The sequence below is a fragment of the Bombina bombina genome, chromosome 7, assembly GCF_027579735.1.
Source record: "Bombina bombina isolate aBomBom1 chromosome 7, aBomBom1.pri, whole genome shotgun sequence".
Classification (NCBI taxonomy): Eukaryota; Metazoa; Chordata; class Amphibia; order Anura; family Bombinatoridae; genus Bombina; species Bombina bombina.
Genome location: NC_069505.1, coordinates 593,322,666 through 593,350,638, shown reverse-complemented (window position 1 = coordinate 593,350,638; position 27,973 = coordinate 593,322,666). Strand labels below are relative to the sequence as shown.

The window sequence follows — 27,973 nt, the reverse complement described above, 5'->3', positions numbered from 1 at the left end:
TCTGTTGAATAGCAAAGAGGTAAGCTCAGGAGCGGGCACGTGTCTGGAGAACCATATGGCAGCCATTTTACAAGAATATTATCCATTTTAAGGGAACTAGGTTGCAGCACTATTTCCTGTAATGCTCCAGACACCTACCTAGTCCTCTCTTCAACAAAGAATAACTTGGGAACAAAGCAAATTTGATAATAGAAGTAAATTTTGATTTGATTTATTTTTAAATTGCAGAGGGATTAAACACATAGAAGTCAGCTCTAGAGCAGTAATGCGCTACTGGGAGCTAGCTGAGCAAATCTTATGAGCCAGTGACTAGAGATGAGTGTGTGTGCAGCTACTAATCAGCAGCTAGCTCCCAGTAGTGCATTGCTGCTCCTGAGTCTATCTACGTATGTTTTTCAACAAAGGATACCAAGAGAACAAAACAAATGCGAAAATAGAAGGACATTAAAAAGTCTTAAAATTGCTGCCCTATCTGATCCATGAAGTTTCGAGCCATTCAAGTCATAATTAAACTTGCATGATTCGTATAGCGCATGCAATTTTAAGACACTTATATTCACTTGTGTTGGTATCGTTTGTTGAAAAGCATATGTGCATATGCTCAGCAGCAGCAATTCACTACTAGGAGCTAGAAGATGATTGGTGGCTACACATATATACCTCACCAGATGTGTTCAGTAATATATTGCTGCTCTAGGCTGTGACTTTAACTATGTGCTTAATCGTTTTGCATGGTTGAACAGATATTTTTATGCAAGTGATAGTTTAATAAAATTCTCTAACATATGAGAGCGTTTTCTTTTGGCAATTTTAGGTTTCTTTACTTTTGACTTTCACGTCCCTTTAACTCTGTTTCTAGGCTGATTCTGCTTTTGACGACATTGCTGTGGATTTTTCCAAGGAGGAATGGGAATTTCTACAACAGGAACAGAGGGAGCTTTACAAGGAAGTGACGATGGAGAACTATCAGAACCTCCAATCTCTAGGTAATAATAAAGAAAAAACACTAGCTCCCTCACAAAATAGAAACGTGAGCTCAGGAGCGTGCACGTGTGTCTAGCCATCTGGCAGCAGTTAATATTTATAGCGATGTTATTAGTTGCAAGCACTGCTGGCATAGAATGTTAAAGACGCCTGTGAGCTTCTAAGTTCCTACCTAGGTTTACTCTCCAACAAAGGATACCAGGAAAACAAAGCAAATTTGATGATATAATACATTGGGGGGTTTATACTACAGTTTGCATAATTACAGCAAACCCCTTGTACAATAATATGTGACATCAGACTCCTGATAAAGCTTTGAAAGTGACATTCGAGGCTGCGTGGTGCCGACTCACTCATGCGAACCTGGACACGCACAAGTTATGAAGCAGCTGTCTCCTTTTTAAAGCTGATTGAAACCTCAAAGTTGGTGAACTTAAATATATTTAGATTGACTTGCCCAGAATGATTGACAAGCCCTGCTCGTGCATAATTTGTTGTGCAGAGCAGTAGGAGAGGCAACACTTGATAAATATAGACGGCAGATGCCACAAATATGGATGGACAGGTTCCCTGTCTGGGAACTTAAATTCTTCCCTTTTATCCTTTAGATTTATCTACACTAGTGAACAGCTCATCAGATTGTCTGCCTGCTAGGCTTGTGCATTCGGATCCTTTGTTAGGATCCTAATGCGGAAGTAAGCGTTATTCAGCTCTTTTCGGATCCGGATTGATTCTGGTGCAAGATCTCTGCATTAAGATCTGGATCTGCACAGGTCTTAACGAGGTGATCTTGCAAAATCAATCCTCCGAAAAGAGCTGAATAACGCTTACTTCCGCATTTGGATCCTAACAAAGAAACCGAATCTGCAAGCTTACGGCCTACTATCACACACTCTCTCCTGTTTTTATTTACTGTACCCCCTATATAGCGCTGCGGAATCTCTAGCCGCATTACAAAAAAATATAATGTATCAGATAAGACATCAAAAAATATAATTTACTGCTTCAAGAAAGAGCAATAAAACGGAGAGAATGCGCAGCATAAAGATATGTAAAACTGTAGGTTTGATGATTAGTTACGTACGTGTTTTACTTCTCTGTACAGGATTACTCGCTGCAAAGCCCGCAGTCATAGAGCAGATGGAGCGCGGAGAGAACCCGTATAAACTAGAGGGTAACGTTAATCTTACTAATAGTACTGGTGAGTAATAAAGACAAAATAATAAAGTCAAAATTAAAAAAAGCTAATAATAAAATAAATCTCATGTTAATATTGAACCACTAGTTATTAGGTTTTAGCAATAATATGAGCGTGTCAACAATTCAACTGTTTAACCCTTTCCCGCCGGGACCTATTTGTCTACATCGGAACTGTAAACAAATAAGTGAAAATTGAAATCACACGATCGTTTATGCGATCGCGTGATTTCAATGATGGGATCGGGTCAGGGGGGAGTGCCTATGACGCTCCAGCCTGCGCTCATATTTACCAAGCTGCTATGGCTTCAGGACAGCCAAACGGCTAGGACGTTCCATGCCTTTCGAACGGCACTAAAGCCTAGCGCAGTCTTACCTTTTAATCTTCACAGCAGCTCCAGTTTCCTCCGCCCGTCGCAAGCCATTTCTGACGTCAGAAATGATGAATAGGTCATCCTCCAATCACGGCTTCCCCACCCCCCCGGGGGAATCGGTGTCTGATTCAACGCCATGATTGGAGGAAGCCGGATTCCTAATTTTAGACCCAGGAAGAGGCTTTGCGACGGGTGGAGGAAGCTGAAGCTGCTGTGAAGATTAAAAGGTAAGTTGTTTTTTTTTCACAACAAGTGAAATGTGAATTTTGATGAATTAAAGTGCCCCTGTTTTTAATCGAATTTTTAAAAACCGTGCACTTTAGTATCAAAATTTACATTCACTTTAAATATTATTTGAAAAAACTAATAAGGAAGAGAATTTCTTTGTTTTTTGTACTTTGCTCAGATTGGAAACTTTGAAATCTTCCTGGGTTAAAGGGACACGAAAGTCAAAATTAAACTTTCATGATTCAAATCGAGTATGAAATTTTAAACAACTTTCTAATTTACTTCCATCAACAAAATGTGCACAGTTTTTTTTTTTATTTTTTTTTTTTTATTAACACTTTTTGAGTCACCAGCTCCTACAGAGCACAGAATATACGTATATGCATTTGTGATTGGCTCCTGACTGTCACATGATCTAAATAAGTGCTATTGTATTGTCTTTGTATTGTGAATTTGTTGTTTATGCAAATTCACTGTATTTACTGGTCCTTTAAAGGGACACTGAACCTTATTTTTTCTTTCATGATTCAAATAGAGCATACAATTTTAAGCAACTTTCTAATTTACTCCTAAGATAATTTTTTCTTTGTTCTCTTGCTATCTTTATTTGAAAATCATGAATGTAAATCTTAGCAGCCAGCCCATTTTAGGTTCAGCACCATGGATAGCGCTTGCTTATTGGAGGCTGACATTTACCCACCAATAAGCAAGCATAACCCAGGTTCTCAACCAAAAACGGATCGGCTCCTATGCATCACATTCCTGCTTTTTAAATTAAGATAGCAAGAGAACGAAGAAAAATGGATAACAGGAGTAAATGAGAAAGTTACTTAAAATTGCATGCTCTATCTGAATCATTAAAGAAACAATTTGCGTTTAGTGTCCCTTTAATTAGCTTTGTATTACTTTCCATAGGCTCTTGGTGATGTTCTCAGTAAAAGCGCCATCAAACAGTTTGAGGATAATATACATTTGAATAGTATAGTAATTAATAATACTACCAGGCGTGTGTGACGGCTTCAAAACGTGGTTAACCCTTCTAATTCCACCATTGAATATATATTATAGCCCACACCCCCCCAACACCACCATCCGTTCTCCATATATGGAAGTGCCAATCTCTCCTTTGTGTTCAGTAGAACGCAGCTTTGGTACTGCATTAGCGCACGCGCAGTTTGGGTGCACGGCTTATGCAGTGTTTTTCCTTTTGTACATGCGTGTGTGCACCAGGCATGCGCTTCCTAACTGGAAGAAAGTCCAGAAAATGTTGATAAGGGAGATCGGATGGAGGCGCAAGAAGTTGCACACAAAAATAGAATTATTTTTTTTAAAACAAACTTTGCTTTTATAGTATCTGCTCCCAGCAGTTCATTGTTGCTCTTTTAGCCAAGGATACCAAGAGAAGGAAGCAACATTGATGATAGAAGTAAATTGGAAATTTGTTTAAAACTCTGTTCTATCTGAATCACAAAAGACACATTTTGAGTTTAATGTCCCTTTAATTATAGAAATGTAAAGCATCTTAAATATAGGTTATTTAATCCAAGTTTCTACAATTCTCTGATGCTATGAAAAATGTTTTAATTGTGTAGTGTTGTTTTTTTCTGATTATGGACGAGTTTGGTTCATGCTGTTTCAGATGGAGACAAATTATACTATGGACTTCTGCATGTGGACATGCTATTTGTCCATAAACATTGTTATAACCTGATAAAACTAATAAAAAAAAATAGAAAAAAAAGAAGATAAAAATATTTCTCTCCTATGAGCTCAGAAATACTCTCTCTGCGTTTAAAGGGACATTCCGGTGAAAATATAACTGCACATAGATGAATGACATCTTTGAATAGAAACATATTTGCAGTATACATGTGTTTGCAAAAATGCTTCTAGTAAACGTTATAACTATTTTAGTGTTAACATTTTTATCTGCACGTGCATGTGAAGCATAACTAGATATTCTCAGTGCACCAGCATTTTAAGTGCTGCGCAGCTGCTCAGAATGCCAGTGGGGCTTGCATCATGTCAGCAATAAACAAATAGAGTCATTACCAGATGGTACAATCACCTTAGGCTCTCTGACCAAGTGCTGTGTTTAAAATGCTGGTGCACGGTGCATACTTGGATACACATTTAAAACAGCTATAGCTTTTATTAGAAGCATTTTTGCTAACAAATGTATATTACAAAAATGCTTCTTTTCAAATCTGAAATGTATCCATGTGTATTCCAATTTTGGCTGGAATGTCCCTTTAATATTAAAGGGACACTAAACCCAATTTTTTACTTTAATGATTCAGATAGAGCAGTAATTCTTTAAGCAACTTTCTAATTTACTCCTATTATCAATTTTTCTTCGTTCTCTTGCTATCTTTATTTAAAAAGCAGGAATGTAAAGCTCCATTTTAGGTTCAGCACCCTGGATAGCGCTTTGTTATTGGTGTCTACATTTAGCAAACCAATAAGCAAGCATAACCCAGGTTCTGAACCAAAAATGGGCTTGTTTCTAAAGTTTACATTCCAGATTTTTAAACAAAGATAGCAGGAGAACGAAGAAAAATTGATAATAGGAGTAAATTAGAAAGCTGCTTAAAATTGCATGTGCTATTTGAATTATTAAAGAAAACATTTGGGTTTAGTGTCCCTTTAATGGAAGTGGAGTAAGAATTCATGTTCGATATTTTCTCTATTCTTCATAGAAATTAAAATGGAAGCTACAAATGAATCACATACTCGGCATAATGCCGCTCCATGCGCTACTGGACAACAGCCGCCTGCTGTAGTACCTGCACTCGCCAGAGTAGGTGAGTAATGTGCATCAAATAGGCAAGGATCTGTCTGTATGTCGCTCTGTTTATGTAGCAATATGTCCTTCTGTCTTTCCCACTGCCTAGATATAGATACAAATAAGTGTCAAATAACTGTATTAACAACACACTGTACCAGGGCTCGACAAACCCAGGAGCCATGGAGTCATTGGCTCCTAGAATTATACCCCTGGCTCCTATGTATTTGGGCTATTCTCCACCTATCTATATACAAATATCACTGGCTCCTAAAATTATACCTGGCTCTTAAATTGTGTGTTTCCTATTAATGCTTATTGGCAGGCACTTCCTGTTAATACTCATTGGCAGATAGGCACTTCCTGTTAATGCTTATTGGCTGATAGGCACTTCCTGTTAATGCTTATTGGCTGATAGGCACTTCCTGTTAATACTCATTAGCTGATATGCACTTCCTGTTAATACTTATTGGCTGATAGGCACTTCCTGCTAAAGCTTATCGGATGATAGGTTCTTCCTGTTAATACTCATTGGCTGATAGACACTTCCTGTTAATACTCGTTAGCTGATATGCACTTTCTGTTAATTTATTGGCTGGTAGGCACTTCCTGCTAAAGCTTATCGGATGATAGGCTCTTCCTGTTAATACTCATTGGCTGATAGACACTTCCTGTTAATACTGAATGGTAGATAGGCACTTCCTGCTAAAGATATGCACAACTGGTATTAATATAATTGTAAATGTAATCAGCTTTTACTTCATATATTTTAAGGTGCTATTCTTTCATATGGATGATATATAAATGTACTATTAGTACAGCTTCCCTTTAATGTCAATATAATTGCCGAGGTTTTAAATTTCCTATAAATGTGTAAACGCCTGTTATAACGAATATCACACTAAACAAAACGACACTGTACACAAAATGGCACCTACCTTCCTGATTTCTTAGGCGCTATCCAGATTATTAATTTTTTTCAGCATTTTCATCATCATAATAGAAATTGTGAAATATTAATATATTTTATTTTCGTAAAAATATAAATCAGCTTTATAAGATAATTAAAGGGACAGTATACACTCATTTTCATATAACTGCATGTAATAGACACTACTATAAAGAATAAGATGCACAGATACTGATATAAATATCCAGTATAGAAACAAACAAATACGGCGCTAAATGAGCTTGAGGGAATAACGATTAAGCTTACCCTATTTGTCAGTAGCCCCTATGTAACTATTATGGGTATGTATAGGCACAAATTTACAAATGAAATACAGAATGTGAAATATTAAAACAGGTACACAAATTATAATAGAATGTATAACTATCTCATTCTCTTAAGCTCCCAACGGAGGAGTATATGTCAGTCCCAATGTCCTTAATAGAAGTCCAAAGCACTTTGTAATTAATTGCACAGTCTCAAAAATAGCCCCAAACAGTGTTATCCAAGTTCTGTAAAATTGCACAATGTTCATATATTTAGATAAGAGAACACTTAGCTGCACTCTTACAAGAAGCTGTTAGGTTCCAAATGATGGGAGCTGTGGTTCTGATAGACTCCTCGATGTAGTGAGGTAAGCTGAACGAACAGGCAGAGCAGCCGGTGATTCACGGGACTCCCGCTATGTATGTCCCAAAGCGATCAGCTGTATAAGAGAAAAAAAGAAAACACAGCGCATCCGCGATTCACAGCATCGTTTTATTCATAACACACAGCTCCACGTAAAATGGCACACTTACAAGATAAAGGATAAAAACTAGCACTTAGCCCACTGGCTGATGAGAAGACCGCCTGTAGTAGTTACCGGAAAGGATCACCTGGACGCCGACCAGCAGCACCTGGAGTTACACTTCTCCTTGTCTCACAGAGCGGTAATAGATCAATTGCATATAGCAGTCCCTTTACCCTAAAGGGACTGCTATATGCAATTGATCTATTACCGCTCTGTGAGACGAGGAGAAGTGTAACTCCAGGTGCTGCTGGTCGGCGTCCAGGTGATCCTTTCCGGTAACTACTACAGGCGGTCTTCTCATCAGCCAGTGGGCTAAGTGCTAGTTTTTATCCTTTATCTTGTAAGTGTGCCATTTTACGTGGAGCTGTGTGTTATGAATAAAACGATGCTGTGAATCGCGGATGCGCTGTGTTTTCTTTTTTTTATCTTATACAAATATCCAGCATAAAACAGTTTAAAAACTTACTTAGAAGCTGTCAGTTTGGCTCTGTTGAAAAGGTAGCTGGAAAGCCCACTGCAAGTAGCAAATAAGACACTCCCCCCCTCCCCCTTCTTTTACATATGAAAAGACCCTTTACACAAACAGGAGCAAGCTGGAGAAGGTAGCTGACAGTATTCACATAAAACTTTGGGGCTTGGTTAGGAGAAACTTTATGGGCTATATAAATAGATCATCTACAAAACATTTATGAAAAAAAAAAAATGAGTGTATAATGTCCCTTAAGGGTCTGATTTATCAAACGGAGAACAGGGCACGCACCTAGTATTTTACACAGAGCGTAGAAATGCTGTCCAAGGCTAAATACATCCCTGATTTCACATCAGGATATACATTTATTCTGAATATGGTCTCATATTTATGAAATAATAATTCCCATAGTAAATAGACATTTATTTTTACGTCAAGATTAATGCACAATCCTCATATGTGTACGATACATTCAGAACCGCAGTTCCCAGTTCCCAACCCTGAAGTCGTACGCTCCAACGATAAATACAGGAGATTTTCATATGTTTAAAATATAAGAAAGTTAAGGCAAACACAATAGTCTTGCCCCAATTGCTCAGTAATGTTTGCTTATTTAATACACCTGTTCATAAATTATATAGCTGCCCTTTTGAAGAAAGGGAACAGGACCTTTTCCGGTTCAGATATCATCTGGCCGTTTTTTGAGTCAGATTTTTTTTTTTTATGTGCTAATGTTTGCTGTTTGCATCAATATAAAAAATAAAATGAATTATTTTTTTCAATTTAACTTTATTAGTTTGACATTGGGGTGACATGATGGCAAGAATTTTCAGGAATTCAAGATGTTCCAGGTTTCACAAATGAACTTCTAAATGGACTGCTGATGGATTAAATGTCACAGAGTTTATTAAAGTGTTGAAAATCCATGTTTCTTTGATTTTTCTTTTGATAAATAAACAGGATGCATAGCAAGTCAGATTAATATCCCCCTGAAAAAAAGAAAGTTAAAGGGAATTAAATATCTTAAAAATTCTATCGTGCATGTGAAAGAGCACTATTTAAACATTTTATAAATATTTTTTTCATGAAAAAAAGGTTACATTAAAGTGAAGGTAAAGTTGAACGTATTAAACTTTTTCCCCTGTAAATACTATTAAAATAATTGGGAGTTTAAGTCATCAAAAATTTACAATCGATATATTTTAAGCTTTATTACCGTTTCTTGATCCGATTCTGAACAAATTTAAAACATCCCGTTTTTTTTTTTTTTCATAAGGCCGGTCACGTTTTTAGACTATCCAATTGAAAGACTGGCCGTTAGGCGGCCGTCATATTACGTCACCGCCTTATTGTTCGATATGCGCATGCGTGGCCTTCACTTCCTTTCCTTTCTTGACAACGCTCGTTCCAGTTTAGCGCATGCGCTTTTTTGTTTTTATAAGGCGACGTCTTGTGTATTTGTAAACTTGCAACAGTATCTTGGGCTGCAGTCGTGTATGTTACAAATTGAAAGAGCGCAGAAATCATTTGCATTTATATTGGAAGTAACTTTATATTACCAACATTTATACCACATATGTGTTTGTTTTATTCTTTATTTGCCTGCATACCTTGTTTGATATTGTTTTTACTCAATATTTTAAGTGCGATATTATGTATAATAAGGATTATTTGGCAATATAATATGTTTTAGTTTATAATATTAAGTTATATACTCATCAATAATTAATATATATATATATAAATGAATTGCACAGTTTATTTAAATTTGTACAACATATAAATTACAATATTCCAGTATTGTTTTTTATTATTGTATGTATAACACAAATAACGTTGATTTCAGCTTTCTATTGCTAATAGCGGAGAAAACAGCTTGCAGCCTTCACAATCAGCTTACAACATAGTAATGAATGAATAGCTATTCATTCAATACTATGTTGCAACGAGTATTGACGCCTGCGCTTTAGGTCTAAGTTTGTTTCTGTCACGCAGGCGCAAATCGAATCTTCGGTGAATGCTGCGCATGCGCAAGTGAGCCGTCCATCGTGAACGCGCTTTTGAAGTACGTACAGAGCGGGTGGGACCGCTCTGTACGTAATATAGTGAAAACTCCGGAAATGAAAGGAGGGAGGAGATAAGAACGGCAGAGACTGTAGATATAAACTTTTTAAACTAATATAATATATATACGTTTATGAAGAAAAAACTTAGCGATCAGGTTATATACTAGATGTCTAATAGAATACAGGATAGAAACTCGCAAAACTTAACCTTCACTTTAAAGCTGTTTATTTTGATTTTAAACATAACAGGAAGTACAGCTGGGCCTTAAGGCCTGACTGCTCACTGGTTGGTAAACAGAACTCACACTATTGGTGGACAGTGACACGCCTCAAAAGCATACAAACAAAAACTGTTTTTTTCTCAGTATATGTTTTTTTTTTGTTTGTTTTTTTAACTAATGCATTTTTAGATGCTACAAAAAAACATGTTTGTGTCCTTTTTTTATAACGTGGTTTTGACAATGGCTAACATATAGTAAAATACATATATATTTGTGAATATACAGAGATAAAGAGAGAGGGAGGATTGTAAAAAGAGGAAATAGAATTTGAAAAAATCCTCTCGTATTTTGTTTTTTAAAGAATTTTGGTCACTGTCTTTTGTGATTTGTGAATGTTTTTGTACAGTTGCATGTATGCCGTTAGAAATAATAAAAATTATAATACTATTTATACAGGACGTGTTTATGCAAAGCCTGCAGTTATATCGAGATCTAAACATGGTAAAGAGCGTCCTGCAATGGGACAACCGAAATCTAACGAGAAAAGATCACCTGTGGTTGTCAGTACAGGTGGGTCAGGGTATGTTATTTAGTTCAATACAATTTATTATGATAAACGCTTTTCATTAAAGGGACAAGAAACCCAACTTTTTTTAATATGATTTATCTAGATAATAAAATGTTAAACAACTTTCCAATTTACTTACATAATCTGATTTGATTAATTCTCTTTGTATCCTTTGTTGAAGAAACAGCAATGCACACGGGTTAACCAATAACATTTGGCATATTTGTGCAGCCACTAATCAACTGAGCTTACCTAGGTGTGCTTTTCAACAAAGGATACTAAGAGCACCACATAAATACGACGATAGAAGTAAGCTGAAAAGTTGTTTAAAATTACATGCTCTGTCTGACTCATGAAAGAAAGAAAGAAAATGTGGATTTCGTGTCCCTTTAATTTGGTATTACCCTATATCGGGAGGCAAACTTTTTTTGTTGCCACCTCTTGTCTTATTTGGAGGAGCCAATTCGGAGTTGTTACTGAGGCAGACAAAGCTAGACCCTGTGGTTTTGTTAGCAACTATTGTTTTGCAGTATCTTGTCTTAGCAATTCTTCTGAGGTCAATTAGTGACAGATATGTAGCAGGGTTAGGCTTGTGAAGTCTGCAATGTGCACTTCCAGTTCTCAGAATGGGAAAACCCAACATTTTCAGAGGTAAATTACAGGAAAATCGGGCAAAATAACTAATGTGTTGTTTTACTGTGCATGGATAAATATTTTATATTGCAACCTCTGTGTTTACTATTCCTTTAATGGGCAATTTGTACACAGATACAGCTTCTTTCTGCATCATAATTAGTTAGGGTGGGAATAAACTTTATCCTCTGTGATTCAGGGACCTGCTATTATCTTTTGTTTTTTCCAAATTATCTTTTTTTTTTCTTTTTTTACATGTTGCTGCTCCAATGGAAACACGTGATTAGAAACTGGGCAGTAATTTCATTACTACACACGCACTAGGAAAAAAGCGAAATAGATCATTTGGGTAGCGGGTATATTCCCCTGCATCGTTATGACCCCTATCACTACCAGATAGGCCGGCAAGCAGGGAGTAGCAAATCAAAATGAAGGTCCGTCACTGTAACAAGCCTCCTGTCCTTTCGCTTTATTTACACGATGACCACACATGTGCAATTCATATAAATCAACGTCTGTTCCTGGGTTGTGCATGAGTGCATGGGCCCAAAGAAAAAGACTACACGGAGAAGGTGGAGTTTGGCCGCCATATTCAAACTGCTAGAAACGGAATCGATTCAAAAATTGCTTACAGTTTGGTTGCGTTGTTTTCTGTAGAAACGGACGCAGGAGATTTTTCTGGGGTGGAATTATCTGTGCGCAGTGTTGACTGTCCTTTTAAATTGTATGAACTACATAATATATTTGTCTATCAATGTCAGTCAGTTGTAAATAGACCTTCTATTTATCTACAGGGCCTATTAATGTGACACCTACAAGTGCATTAAGGGGTGAACCACTTGTAAGAAATCAACAGTCCAAAGAGGATGGGATGCCTAGAATTACCTACGTGGGTGAGTGTCTTATCGAATAAGAATAATCAGTTTATATGTATTGTGACAGGAACACTTTTAACCACGGTCTTCTAGGGCACAAATGCAGCACAGGACAATCCACTGTAGTTTAAAAGGCTTTATTTTTCACAGCAATAACAAACAGGCAGTTCATTTCCAAAAGAGGGAAATCCTTCCTCTGCAGCAAAGTTAAGTGCTTTTAAATGTGTCCCAGCACTTCACAGCATTCCACAAGTGCTTTGTAAAAATAATGTCCTTTTACAGTTCACAGGAACAAAAGTCTTTTACACAGTGTAACAAACACACACACCAGCTTCTGTAGCTGTGTAACTCTCTCCCAAGGCCTAAGTGAGGCTGCTATTTAAACCCTCACAACTTCTAATTAGCCACACCTGTGATTAGCTGCTGGACAGCTTCACAGCTGTCTGGGATAATGGCCCACCCTCTCTCCAATTATCACAAACCCCAGGGACCCAGAACACAGTTTATCAACTGCATAATCAAATACACACTCTTTCTCCCTGGGGTTTTAACTGAAAGGAGAAATAGCATGTACAATGCTTGGTCTTAAATATCTTCCATTTATAACCAGGCCTTGCTTTCTGTCACATATCCTCCCCCCCAGCTCACACCCAGTGGGTTGAGCGACCATGGACATCAATGAATGTACCCGAGACAAACCATCAGCATTGCCCTGCAAAAGACCGGCCCTGTGCTCAACAGTAAAATTGAAGGGTTGCAAGCTAAGAAACCACCTAGTAACCCTTGAATTTGTTTCCTTATTCTGACTCATCCATGTGAGAGGAGCATGATCTGTTATTAATTTAAATTTTCTTCCCAACAGATAGTACCTAAGGGTCTCTAAAGCCCACTTAATGGCAAGGCATTCTTTCTCTACTATAGAATAGTTCTTTTCCTGTGAAATAAGTTTTCTGCTTAGGAAAAGGACAGGATGCTCTTCTCCCTGACACTCCTGCGAGAGAACTGCTCCTAAACCAACATCAGAGGCATCTGTCTGTACAATAAAATCTTTAGCGAAATTGGGGGTTACCAAAACTGGATGGGCACAAAGGGCATCTTTCAACTGCTTAAAAGCTTGTTCTGCTTCTGGGGACCATTTTATCATAATTGGGGCCCTTGCTTTTGTGAGATCCGTCAAGGGTGCCGCAATTGTAGCGAAATTCGGGATAAACCTTCTATAATAACTAGTTATCCCAATAAATGCTCTTACTTGTTTTTTAGTTAGAGGCTGTGGCCAGTTCTGTATGGCCTCTATTTTTGTTGTCTGAGGTTTAACTAATCCTCTACCAATAGTATAACCCAAGTACTTAGCTTCCTGTAAACCAACAGTACATTTTGCAGGATTGGCAGTTAACCCAGCGGACCGTATTGCATCAAGTACTGCTTGAACTTTTGGAAGATGGGATTCCCAATCTGTACTATAAATTATAACATCATCCAAATATGCTGCCGCATAACGAACATGGGGTTTCAGAATTCTATCCATCATCCTCTGGAAAGTTGCCGGGGCCCCATGTAAACCAAATGGCAACACCGTATACTGAAATAAGCCCTCTGGGGTTGAAAAAGCTGTCTTTTCCTTTGCTTGACTAGTGAGAGGCACCTGCCAATACCCTTTCGTTAAATCAATTGTAGTGAGATAACGTGCTTTTCCTAGCCTTTCTATTAACTCATCTACTCTAGGCATTGGGTAGGTGTCAAATTTGGAAACACAATTAAGCTTACGAAAGTCATTACAGAACCTTAATGAACCATCCGGCTTTGGAACAAGCACGATTGGACTGTTCCACTCACTTTGTGATTCCTCAATTACCCCAAGCTTTAACATTTTTTCTACCTCCAGTTTAATAGCCTTTCTACGAGCCTCAGGGACCCTATAGGGTTTAAGGCAGACCTTCTTCCCTGGTTCTGTTATTATGTCATGCTTAATAACATTAGTTTTTCCCGGTACCACAGAAAATACCTCTTTGTTTCTTCTAATAAAATCCTTGACCTCTCGCTTCTGATGTACAGATAGGGTTTCTGATATATTTACCTCTGGTTCAGTGACAGGGAGTTCTGTAGGTTTTAAGGCAACTAAAACTTCCCTATCTTTCCAAGGTTTTAACAGATTTATATGATATATTTGCTCAGGTTTCCTTCTCCCTGGCTGACTTACTTTGTAATTAACATCACCCACTTTCTCAATTATCTCATATGGGCCCTGCCAAGTAGCCAAGAATTTATTTTCAACTGTAGGGACCAGAACTAACACCCTATCCCTAGGTTGAAACACCCTGGCTCTAGCATTACGGTTGTAGCTGTACTTTTGTGCTTCCTGTGCTTTTCCCATATGTTCCCTTACAATGGGCATGACAGCTTCCATACGATCCTGCATTTGGGAAATATGTTCAATAATACTTCGATAAGGTGTTGTCTCTTGCTCCCAAGTCTCTTTAACTATATCTAGTAATCCCCTGGGATGCCACCCATATAACAGTTCAAATGGGGAAAAACCTGTAGAAGCCTGGGGAACCTCCCTGATAGAGAACATTAAATAGGGTAACAGAAGGTCCCAATTTCTCCCATCTGTGTCAATTACCTTTATTAGCATACTTTTGAGAGTTTTGTTAAACCTTTCTACTAAACCATCAGTCTGAGGGTGATATACTGAGGTCCTTAGTTGTTTTATGCCAAACAACTTACACAATTCTTTTGTAACCCTGGACATAAATGGAGTTCCTTGGTCTGTCAAAATTTCCTTAGGTATCCCGACCCTGCTAAACATTAGCATGAGTTCTTTTGCTATGGACTTTGCAGAGCTGTTACGAAGGGGAACTGCCTCAGGATAGCGTGTAGCATAATCAAGGATTACCAGTATATACTGATGTCCTCTAGCAGATTTAACCAACGGACCCACCAAGTCCATAGCAATTCTTTCAAAAGGCACATCAATTATAGGCAAGGGCACTAAAGGGTTACGAAAATCTTTAGCAGGAGCTGTAAGTTGACACTTAGGGCATGAAGCACAATAATCCTTGATGGCTACAAATATCCCTGGCCAATAAAACCTTCTAAGAACTCTCTCTTTGGTTTTCTCAACTCCCAAATGCCCCCCTAGAATGTGGTTATGTGCAAGATTTAAAACAGTGTTCCTAAAAGTCTGGGGCACCAAAAGTTGTTTAACAATGTCTGTTCCTTTCTTCTCTACACGATATACCAAATCATTAACTGCTTCAAAATAAGGATAGGGTAATACATTTCCTGGCTGTGTCACAACATCATTTATAACCCTGATATTATTTCTTGCCTCTACCAATGTTGGATCCTCCCATTGGGCTTTTTTAAAATTACCAGGGCCACCAACCAGATCTATCAAATCATCAATATTTTCCGAGCTAGTACTTGGTACTTCATTACTCTGAGAAGGTTGATCACCTACTAATACAGGCATAGGGCAATAAATCTTATTTTTCTCCTTTTCAATGGAACCCCCTTCAAAATCAGTTTCAGAGAAAGGAAATACATAAATATCAGAAGTTTGACATATTTCTGGAGATTCCCATAACTCCAGAAATTTTGGAAAATCTCTCCCTATCACTACCTCATGGGCTAAATTTGGTACTACACCAACACAATATTTTAATTTACCACACTGGGGGCTACTTATCAAGCCGTCTACTTTTCTGGCTTCGCCGGCCCAATACGTCCGCCTAAGCTCGCCTACCTTCGCCGCCGCGGACCTTGAATACGTTCGCCTAAGTTATCAAATAAAGCTGTCAAAAAGCCGCGGGGCGATGAGCAGCGGACTGTGACAGTTATCACTCATCCGATCTCGCTGCCCTTCGGCTTTTTCCCAGCTTTATTGCTAGCCTGTCACTAAGCACTCACACTAAACTACACTGTTCTACCCCCTATACCGGCGCCCCCGGAGGCCCCCGCAACTAAATAAAGTTACTAACCCCTAAACCGCCGCTCCTAGACCCCGCCGCAAGTCTTATAAATGTATTAACCCCTAAACCGCCGCTCCTAGACCCCGCCGCAAGTCTTATAAATGTATTAACCCCTAAACCGCCGCTCCCGGACACCGCTGCCACCTACATTATACCTAGTAACCCCTATCCTGCCCCCCTATACCGTCGCCCTCTATTATAAAATTATTAACCCCTATCCTGCTGATCCCGCACCTCTCCGCAACTAAATAAATAGTTTAACCCCTAAACCGCCGCTCCATGAACCCGCCGCAACCTATAATAAATTTATTAACCCCTATCCTGCCCCCCACTACGCCGCCGCCACTGTAATAAAATTATTAACCCCTAAACCTAAGTCTAACCCTAACCATAACGCCCCCCTAACTTAAATATTAATTAAATAAATCTAAATAAATTAACTCTTATTAACTAAATGAATCCTATTTAAAACTAAATACTTACCTTTAAAATAAACCCTAATATAGCTACAATATAAATAATAATTATATTCTAGCTATCTTAGGATTTATTTTTATTTTACAGGTACCTTTCAATTTATTTTAACCATGTACAATAGCTATTAAATAGTTATTAACTATTTAATAGCTTACCTAGCTAAAATAAAGAGAAATGTACCTGTGAAATAAATCCTAACCTAAGTTACAATTACACCTAACACTACACTATACTTTAATAAATTATTCCTATTTAAAAATAAATACTTACCTGTAAAATAAACCCTAAGATAGCTACAATGTAATTAATAATTATATTATAGCTATCTTAGGATTTATATTTATTTTACAGGTAACTTTGTATTTATTTTAGCTAGTTAGAATAGTTATTAAATAGTTATTAACTATTTAATAACTACCTAGCTAAAAGAAATACAAAATTACCTGTAAAATAAATCCTAACTTAAGTTACAATTAAACCTAATACTACACTATCATTAAATTAATTAAATAAACTACCTACAAATAACTACAATTAAATACAATTACATAAACTAACTAAAGTACAAAAAATAAAAAAAGCTAAGTTACAAAAAATAAAAAATTAAGTTACAAACATGTTAAAAATATTACAACAATTTTAAGCTACTTACACCTAATCTAAGCCCCCTAATAAAATAACAAACCCCCCCAAAATAAAAAAAATCCCTACCCTATTCTAAATTACATAAATTTCAAAGCTCTTTTACCTTACCAGCCCTTAAAAGGGCCATTTGTGGGGGCATGCCCCAAAAAGTTCAGCTCTTTTGCCTGTAAAATAAAAATACAACCCCCCCCCCAACATTAAAACCCACCACCCACATACCCCTAATCTAACCCAAACCCCCCTTACAAAAACCTAACACTAATCCCCTGAAGATCATCCTACCTTGAGTCGTCTTCACTCAGCCGAGCCACCGATGGAACTGAAGAGGACATCCGGAGCGGAAGAAGTTAATCCTCCAAGCGGCGCTGAAGAAATCTTCGATCCGGCCGATGTCATCTTCAAAGAGGCGCTGAAGAGGTCTTCTATCCGGGCGAAGTCATCTTCCAAGCCGGGTCTTCAATCTTCCTTCCGCCGACGCGGAACCACCTTCTTCACCGACGGACTACGACGAATGACGGCTCCTTTAAGGGACGTCATCCAAGATGGCGTCCCCTCAATTCCGATTGGCTGATAGGATTCTATCAGCCAATCGGAATTAAGGTAGGAAAATCTGATTGGCTGATGGAATCAGCCAATCAGATTGAGCTCGCATTCTATTGGCTGTTCCGATCAGCCAATAGAATGCGAGCTCAATCTGATTGGCTGATTGGATCAGCCAATCGGATTGAACTTGAATCTGATTGGCTGATTCCATCAGCCAATCAGATTTTCCTACCTTAATTCCGATTGGCTGATAGAATCCTATCAGCCAATCGGAATTGAGGGGACGCCATCTTGGATGACGTCCCTTAAAGGAGCCGTCATTCGTCGTAGTCCGTCGGTGAAGAAGGTGGTTCCGCGTCGGCGGAAGGAAGATTGAAGACCCGGCTTGGAAGATGACTTCGCCCGGATAGAAAACCTCTTCAGCGCCTCTTTGAAGATGACATCGGCCGGATCGAAGACTTCTTCAGCGCCGCCTGGATGATGACTTCATCGGATGGAAGATTTCTTCAGCGCCGCTTGGAGGATTAACTTCTTCCGCTCCGGATGTCCTCTTCAGTTCCATCGGTGGCTCGGCTGAGTGAAGACGACTCAAGGTAGGATGATCTTCAGGGGATTAGTGTTAGGTTTTTGTAAGGGGGGTTTGGGTTAGATTAGGGGTATGTGGGTGGTGGGTTTTAATGTTGGGGGGGGGGTTGTATTTTTATTTTACAGGCAAAAGAGCTGAACTTTTTGGGGCATGCCCCCACAAATGGCCCTTTTAAGGGCTGGTAAGGTAAAAGAGCTTTGAAATTTATGTAATTTAGAATAGGGTAGGGATTTTTTTTATTTTGGGGGGGTTTGTTATTTTATTAGGGGGCTTAGATTAGGTGTAAGTAGCTTAAAATTGTTGTAATATTTTTAACATGTTTGTAACTTAATTTTTTATTTTTTGTAACTTAGCTTTTTTTATTTTTTGTACTTTAGTTAGTTTATGTAATTGTATTTCATTGTAGTTCTTTGTAGGTAGTTTATTTAGTTAATTTAATGATAGTGTAGTATTAGGTTTAATTGTAACTTAGGTTAGGATTTATTTCACAGGTACATTTCTCTTTATTTTAGCTAGGTAAGCTATTAAATAGTTAATAACTATTTAATAGCTATTGTACATGGTTAAAATAAATTGAAAGGTACCTGTAAAATAAAAAAAAATCCTAAGATAGCTAGAATATAATTATTATTTATATTGTAGCTATATTAGGGTTTATTTTAAAGGTAAGTATTTAGTTTTAAATAGGATTCATTTAGTTAATAAGAGTTAATTTATTTAGATTTATTTAATTAATATTTAAGTTAGGGGGCGTTAGGGTTAGGGTTAGGTTTAGGGGTTAATCATTTTATTACAGTGGCGGCGGCGTAGTGGGGGGCAGGATAGGGGTTAATAAATTTATTATAGGTGGCGACGGTGTAGGGGGGGCAGATTAGGGGTTAATAAATGTATTATAGGTGGCGACGGTGTAGGGGGGGCAGGATAGGGGTTAATACATTTAATATAGGTTGCGGCGGGTTCAGGGAGCGGCGGGTTAGGGGTTAATACATTTATTATAGTTGCGGTGGGCTCCGGGAGCGGCGGTTTAGGGGTTAATATGTATAGAGTAGCTTGCGGTGGGCTCCGGGAGCGGCGGTTTAGGGGGTAATAACTTTATTTAGTTGCGGCGGTGTAGGGGGGGTCAGATTAGTGGTGTTTAGACTCGGGGTACATGTTAGGGTGTTAGGTGTAGACAGCTCCCATAGAAATCAATGGGATGTCTGTCAGCAGCGAACTTGTACTTTCGCTATGGTCAGACTCCCATTGATTCCTATGGGATCCGCCGCCTCCAGGCTGGCGCTTTGAAAACCAGGTACGCTGGGCCGTAAAAGTGCCGAGCGTACCTGCTAGTTTTTTGATAGCTAGCAAAAGTAGTGAGAATGTGCCGCACTTGTGTGCGGAACATCTGGAGTGACGTAAGAATCGATCTGTGTCGGACTGAGTCCGGCGGATCGAAGCTGACGTCACAAAATTCTACTTTTGCCGGTCTCGAGCCTTTGATAACTAAGGCGTATCAGCCTCGCCACAAATACGCTGCGGAATACGCAGCGTATTTGAGGTTGACGGCTTGATAACTACCCCCCTGAGTCTCAATCTCCACCTCAGCTGTAGGATATTCCCGTTTATTGAGAGTAATGTATCCAGGCGCCAACAATGGAGGCTAAGGTTAAAATTTCAATGTTTATTCAAGACAATTCCTCTATATGGTGAATGATGGTGTGATTATAATGTAAAAAATGATTAAAATGTATTAAAACACTTTAAACCAATGGTAAAAATTTAAATCTAGTTAAAAACGCAAGGATCCTCGCTGAAAATGGTTAAAAACAATAAACTATAATCTTACACTTTATACGGGGTATTCATGTATATAAACAAATTGCAACAATTTACAACAATAATGTATGTGAGTGTGTGTGTGAGAGCTTGCGCTCCACACTGTGAACTATGTCCTTGTGGTGATAGGTGTGCTTAAAAAAACAAGCAGAGGAAATCAGTCCTGTGAAAAAAATAATAATAAAATGTCAATCCTGTGACCAAATTAAATGTCAATCCTGTGACCAAAATTAAATGTCAATCCTGTGAGAAAAGAAATCCTGTGAAGGAATAATGTTGCAATGAGAGTCAATCCTGTTGAAGAAAAAAAAAATTCTGTTGAAGAAAAAAATTCCACTCCTGTGCAAAAAAGAATCACTTCTGTGTGAAAGATATCCAAACAACGTGATATGTGTTGCAAACAAAAATAAAAATAAGAGTAATAAACAAAATAAAATGCTCTTTGGAGACTGAGCTCTAAGCAGAAAAAGGAAGAACAGTGCTCTTTGGAGACTGAGCTCCAAGCAAAAATAGAGACAATACAGTAGGAATAACAAACAAATGCTGCCAAACGATAAAAAACCTGTGGAGAAAAAATAATAACAATGTGTAGAAAATTCTTCCAATGTACCCTCCTAGTGGAATAGAGCTTACCAGGTCTACGCGTTTCGGCCTTACCTAGGCCTTTATCAAGACTTATAAAGGCCTAGGCAAGGCCGAAACGCGTAGACCTGGTAAGCTCTATTCCACTAGGAGGGTACATTGGAAGAATTTTCTACACATTGTTATTATTTTTTCTCCACAGGTTTTTTATCGTTTGGCAGCATTTGTTTGTTATTCCTACTGTATTGTCTCTATTTTTGCTTGGAGCTCAGTCTCCAAAGAGCACTGTTCTTCCTTTTTCTGCTTAGAGCTCAGTCTCCAAAGAGCATTTTATTTTGTTTATTACTCTTATTTTTATTTTTGTTTGCAACACATATCACGTTGTTTGGATATCTTTCACACAGAAGTGATTCTTTTTTGCACAGGAGTGGAATTTTTTTCTTCAACAGAATTTTTTTTTTCTTCAACAGGATTGACTCTCATTGCAACATTATTCCTTCACAGGATTTCTTTTCTCACAGGATTGACATTTAATTTTGGTCACAGGATTGACATTTAATTTGGTCACAGGATTGACATTTTATTATAATTTTTTTCACAGGACTGATTTCCTCTGCTTGTTTTTTAAGCACACCTATCGCCACAAGGACATAGTTCACAGTGTGGAGCGCAAGCTCTCACAAACACACTCACATACATTATTGTTGTAAATTGTTGCAATTTGTTTATATACATGAATACCCCGTATAAAGTGTAAGATTATAGTTTATTGTTTTTAACCATTTTCAGCGAGGATCCTTGCGTTTTTAACTAGATTTAAATTTTTACCATTGGTTTAAAGTGTTTTAATACATTTTAATCATTTTTTACATTATAATCACACCATCATTCACCATATAGAGGAATTGTCTTGAATAAACATTGAAATTTTAACCTTAACCTTAGCCTCCATTGTTGGCGCCTGGATACATTACTCTCACTAAACTCACCCTAGGTGGCAGCTAGGTACCACCACTCCGGGCATACAAGGTTTAGTCGGAGCTGAGATATACATTTACATGGATATTCCCGTTTATCTCCATGAACACAGATAATTCCCATTTTTTCCCCATAATCTAATATTGCATCTGGTACTAAAGATTTAGCCACTAGTGTGACCATACTTCCTGAATCAAGCAAAGCCCTAGACACTTTACCATTAACCGTCACAGTACACCAATGGGAATCATTATTAACAGAGCTGTTGCTATTAGACAATAGTGAATGTGCAACATTACAGTCCATAAATTCTTCTTTATCACAGTTTCTAGCAATATGCCCAACCTCATTACATTTAAAACATCTTACAGGTTGGTTATATTTAAATGTTTCCTTAATTCCTGGGGAAATGTCTCTGGTGTTTTGCCTATACACCTGCTGCTCTCTTATCCCCTTTATCCCCTGAACAGTCTTACTACTTCTTGTAGAGCTCTGGGACTTGGGATTGTGGGGCTGATCCATTGAAGATTGTTGCAAAACTTCTCCTGAAGCTATAAATCTTTCGACCAATACAATCAACTGATCTGCTGTTTGAGGATCACCTTGATTAACCCACCGCCGCAGGGAAGCAGGTAATCCACGCTGAAAACCGTCCATCACCAGTAGTTCCACTATTTTGGTAGCCGAATTAACCTCTGGTTGCAGCCACTTCCTGGCAAGGTGTATAAGGTCGAACATCTGGGATCTTGCAGCATTATGAGATGAAAACATCCAGGAATGGAATCTTTGTGCACGGACTGCCGAAGTCACCCCAGGCGTGCAAGGATTTCTGCTTTCAATTTCTCATAGTCACCGGCTTGTGCTGGCTCTAAATCAAAGTAGGCCTTCTGAGGTTCACCACTAAGAAATGGCGCAAGTATACTCGCCCACTCAACTGTCGGCCATTTTTCTCTTTCTGCTGTGCGTTCAAATGCCAAAAGATACGCCTCAACATCATCAGCTGCTGTCATTTTTTGAAGATAATGACTAGCCCTTATTACTCTGGAACCTTGGCTGCCACCAACATATTCAGAGTTCAGTTTTTCTGATATGGCTTGAACCTCTCGTTGCAGAGTCTGTGTAGCACTTTGCTGCTCCTCCCGGGTCTTCCTGAATGTCTCAGCTTGCACAGCAGCCATCTGTTGAATCAACAATTCAGTGTTCTCCTTCTGTGATTTAGCCAGCAGCATAGCACTCTCTGACTGGGCCAAGACCAACTGTTGCAGTGCTGCACTATTTTCAGCAGCTTTTCTGTTAGTCTCCTGCTGTATAGCATTAGAATGGATCAAAGCTTTAATGACTTCCTCCATGTTGCTTGCAGATTATTATGCCCACAGACATACAACGTGGTTGCCCAGATTCTCCACCAAGTGTGACAGGAACACTTTTAACCACGGTCTTCTAGGGCACAAATGCAGCACAGGACAATCCACTGTAGTTTAAAAGGCTTTATTTTTCACAGCAATAACAAACAGGCAGTTCATTTCCAAAAGAGGGAAATCCTTCCTCTGCAGCAAAGTTAAGTGCTTTTAAATGTGTCCCAGTACTTCACAGCATTCCACAAGTGCTTTGTAAAAATAATGTCCTTTTACAGTTCACAGGAACAAAAGTCTTTTACACAGTGTAACACAAACACACACACCAGCTTCTGTAGCTGTATATCTCTCTCTCAAGGCCTAAGTGAGGCTGCTATTTAAACCCTCACAACTTCTAATTAGCCACACCTGTGATTAGCTGCTGGACAGCTTCACAGCTGTCTGGGATAATCAAATACACACTCTTTCTCCCTGGGGTTTTAACTGAAAGGAGAAATAGCATGTACAATGCTTGGTCTTAAATATCTTCCATTTATAACCAGGCCTTGCTTTCTGTCACAGTATTAAGAACTACGAGCTCCATGACTTTTATTAAAGCCGTCATTTGTATCAAATCTGTAGTCTTCACAAGGTAAATCAGAAGCCAATGGATAAAAGGAAAAAGTGCACAGCAAGGAAAGACCCCCCAAAGAGAGAAAAAGTCTGAAGCAAATGCGTTTTAAAAGGGACAGTCTACTCCAGAATTATTGTTGTTTAAAAAGATAGATAATCCCTTTATTGCCCATTCCCCAATTTTGTACAACCAACACGGTTATATTAATATACTTTTTACCTCTGTGATTACCTTGTATCTAAGCCTCTGCAGACTGCTCCTTATCTCAGTTATATTAATATACTTTTTACCTCTGTGATTACCTTGTATCTAAGCCTCTGCAGAATGCCCCTTATCTCAGTTATATTAATATACTTTTTACCTCTGTGATTACCTTGTATCTAAGCCTCTGCAGAATGCTCCTTATCTCAGTTATATTAATATACTTTTTACCTCTGTGATTACCTTGTATCTAACCCTCTGCAGACTGCTCCTTATCTCAGTTATATTAATATACTTTTTACCTCTGTGATTACCCTGTATCTAAGCCTCTTCAGAATGCTCCTTATCTCAGTTATATTAATATACTTTTTACCTCTGTGATTACCTTGTATCTAAGCATCTGCACACTGCTCCTTATCTCAGTTATATTAATATACTTTTTACCTCTGTGATTACCTTGTATCTAAGCCTCTGCAGAATGCCCCTTATCTCAGTGCTTTTGACAGACTTGCATTTTAGCCAATCAGTGCTGACTCATAAATAACTCCATGGGAATGAGCACAATGTTATCTATGTCACACATGAACTAGCGCTGTCTAGCTGTGAAAAACTGTCAAATTGCTCTGAGATAAGAGGCGTCCTTTAAGGGCTAAGAAATTAGCATATGAGCCTACCTAGATTTAGCCTTGAACAAAGAATGCCAAGAGAACAAAGCAAATTTGACGATAAAAGTAAATTGGAAAGTTTAAAATGACATGCCCTATCTGAATCATGACAGTGTAATTGTGACTGGACTGTCCCTTTAAGTCTCTGCTCTTGATCAACTCATTTATAATTTTTTTATTGTCATAATAAAAGATATTTCTTTTATCCATCAGCTACCGTTGTACATTATGAAGACTGCTGTTCCAGAGTATAATCTGGTACCAAGTTGAAGATAACTAGCGCCCTAGTGAATTGCTTCTTGTGCATTTATAATCTGTAGGTTACGAGGTATTTAGGTCATTTTTCCACCTACACTGAATAATTCAGGAAGAAAACTGGTGCCTCAATGGGGTGTGAGAGCTAAATACTCCGTCCCTGACCATATACCCCTCACTCTGCACCTTCTTCCTGGTCCAATTCCTGCCTATAGATAAACCTACCTGGGCTCCTCTGACCTATACGCTTATATACTTGGTGACCAACTGGAGGTCCAAGGATTTGTATACTTGGTGACCAACTGGAGGTCCAAGGATTTGTATACTTGGTGACCAACTGGAGGTCCAAGGATTTGTATACTTGGTGACCAACTGGAGGTCCAAGGATTTGTATACTTGGTGACCAACTGGAGGTCCAAGGATTTGTATACTTGGTGACCAACTGGAGGTCCAAGGATTTGTATACTTGGTGACCAACTGGAGGTCCAAGGATTTGTATACTTGGTGACCAACTGGAGTTCCAAGGATTTGTATACTTGGTGACCAACTGGAGGTCCAAGGATTTGTGGACCTTTAAGATTTCCCCTGTGGCTCCTCACAGGTATTAAAGGGATATGAAACCCCAAAAATGTATTTTGTGATTCAGACGGAGAATACAATTTAAAATAAGTTTCCAGTTTACGTCTATTATCAAATTTGCTTTGTTCCCATGGTATTCTGTGTTGTAGAGTTACGTAGGTAGGTGTCTGGGGCACTATATCACAGGACATAGTGCTGCCATATAGTGCTCTTGCAAATGGATAACATTCTTGCAAAACTGCTGCCATATAGTGATCCAGACACGTGCACACTCCTGAGCTTTTTTCAACAATAGATACCAAAAGAACAGAGAAAATTTGATAATAGAAGTTAATTAGAAAGTTGTTCAAATCGCTGCTGTATCCAAATCATGAAAAAAAGTGTTTCTTCATGTCCCTTTAAATAATATTAGATTTTTAATTGTGAGTGTTATGTCCCTTTATAACCACACAGGATACGTCAGTGCCGCTCCTGAACCCCCATCCAGGACGGAGCAGCCTCTTGTGACAAATCAGCAGGTGTCTAAGGAAACGGAATCTTCTAAAGCCGCCAGTTCCGGTGAGTGATTAATAACTGTGTACAAGCACTTTAAAGTCCTATAAAACAGTGAGATCTGTGCATATCCTAAAGGGCTAATTAAGTAAAAATAGTTTGCATAAAAAATGTTTACAAATTGCTGGCAAGTATTTTAAAATAATTTTCAAAAATAAGCTAAATTACTTACATAGCCATGCTGTCCTGAGTAGTCTGATCCACCCCCCTTATCAGTGTTTAGCATCAGAAACACAGGCATTGTATTTTAACTGAGTTCACAGCAGCTTATTTGCTTCTAGGCCTGCTCCAGCAGATAATGAGAGTTAAAGTCTTGTATTCTACCAAAGCTAAGGTAGATATAGATACAGACATAGAAGGAAATGTTTGGGGTGAGTTAGAGCTGTACAATTCAGAAACTAAAAAGAAAGGGTTAATGATGAGGCACTGCAGTATAAATTAGCAGGTAAATATTATTATAAGGAGCTCTTCATTGGACCACAGTATATTAGTGTGGCTGTTCTGAGATTATGTTTAAAGGTCCATTTATGAACTACATACACTGCATTTTGGGGGGTTTTAACACATAAACTCAATTTAAATATCAGTGAGGGCTTAGTAATTTAATTTATGCAAATAAGTGACTTTTATTATTTCCCTTTAAATATAAATCTACAGGAGCTGTCAGCGCAGCACCTGAAAGCACTTCCAGGACAGAGCCTGGCATTAAGACTCGTGTGAGAAAGCAGCAGCAGTCTAAGGAGAATGGCGCTACTAATGTCACCAGTCCTGGTGAGTAATTGGTTACTGTACACAAGATATATTGTGATACAGGGTCATTTATACATCTATAAGTAAATCCACATTTGTCCAAGTGGTGGTGTGGACATTGAATGTATAAGTTTTTTTCTAGAGCGACTTGAGCTGGCTTACTGTTCAGTGAATGCTAGAGAAACAGGTACATTTCTTGTCCATGCTCAGGAGAGGCAGAATGCAACTAAGTTCTCAACATGTCAGCTCTTTTATCTAGCTGCAGATTGCGGTTACACCAATTTCGAAGTGTGTTTTTTGTTTGTTTTTTGCCAGAAAACAAGTAAGTTGTTTGCTGTTTTTAACCCCTTCCTGCCGTACGATCGCGTGATTCAATTTTTTACTTATTTGTTTATATCGGAACTTAGTTCCGATATAACAAATAAATACCATCAGGAAGGGGTTAGCACAATCGGTTTCTTTGTATGTTTACTTTGATTTAACATATATTGTTTTACTAAAGGAGCACCGTTTCATATCCCTCTAAAAAAAACTTTATTAACATCATAAAAAAAACAACTTTATTAACGACAAAGACAGCCTGACAGATTTTGTCTGTGTGCCCTTAACATAGATCCAGATCATTTTCTGAGAAATACCTAAATATCCACCTATACCTAACAAAACATCACAATCAGTAGATCATCAACCAGTATTGCCACATACACGTCTATCTCTCTATTGGTGGAGACTGCCCCATCCCTTGCTGAATGTTAAACCTTCACTGAAGAATTCAAACCCATACTTTATTGTAAAGGGTCCATTCTTAAAGGGACATGAAACTTACATTTTGTCTTTCATGATTCAGACAGAGCAGCAATTTTAAATAACTTTCCAACTTGCTTCTATTATCAAATTTCCTTTTTTCTGTTTTTATCCTTTGTCGAAAAGTAAAAGAAAGCTTAAAGGGACAGTCAACACCAGAATTTGTGTTTTTTAAAAAGGTAGATAATCCCTTTATTACCCATTCCCCAGTTTTGCAGAACCAGCACAGTTATATTAATACACTTTTTACTTCTGTGATTACCTTGTATCTAAGCCTCTGCAGACTGTCCCTTTTATTTCAGGTTTTTTTTACAGACTTGCATTTTAGCATCAGTGCTCACTCCTTGGAGCTTCACGTGCATAAGCTCAATGTTGTTATCTATATGAAACACATGAACTAATGACCTCTAGTGGTGAAAAACTGTCAAAATGCTTTCAGATTAGAGGCGGCCTTCAAGGT

At 38.3% G+C, this 27,973-nt stretch overlaps 1 protein-coding gene across 2 annotated transcripts in view; it reads left to right on the top strand.

Annotated features, from left to right (window-relative positions):
• The window catches only part of LOC128667160 (zinc finger MYM-type protein 1-like), a 75,234-nt gene that overhangs the window by 3,142 nt on the left and 44,119 nt on the right, over positions 1-27,973 (top strand). For both annotated transcript variants that reach the window (XM_053722090.1, XM_053722089.1), the window contains exons 4-10: positions 860-986; positions 2,090-2,185; positions 5,483-5,587; positions 10,523-10,636; positions 12,062-12,160; positions 25,861-25,965; positions 26,617-26,730. In XM_053722090.1, the coding sequence (XP_053578065.1) occupies positions 860-986; positions 2,090-2,185; positions 5,483-5,587; positions 10,523-10,636; positions 12,062-12,160; positions 25,861-25,965; positions 26,617-26,730 (760 nt within the window). The remainder of the gene's footprint in view (positions 1-859; positions 987-2,089; positions 2,186-5,482; positions 5,588-10,522; positions 10,637-12,061; positions 12,161-25,860; positions 25,966-26,616; positions 26,731-27,973) is intronic.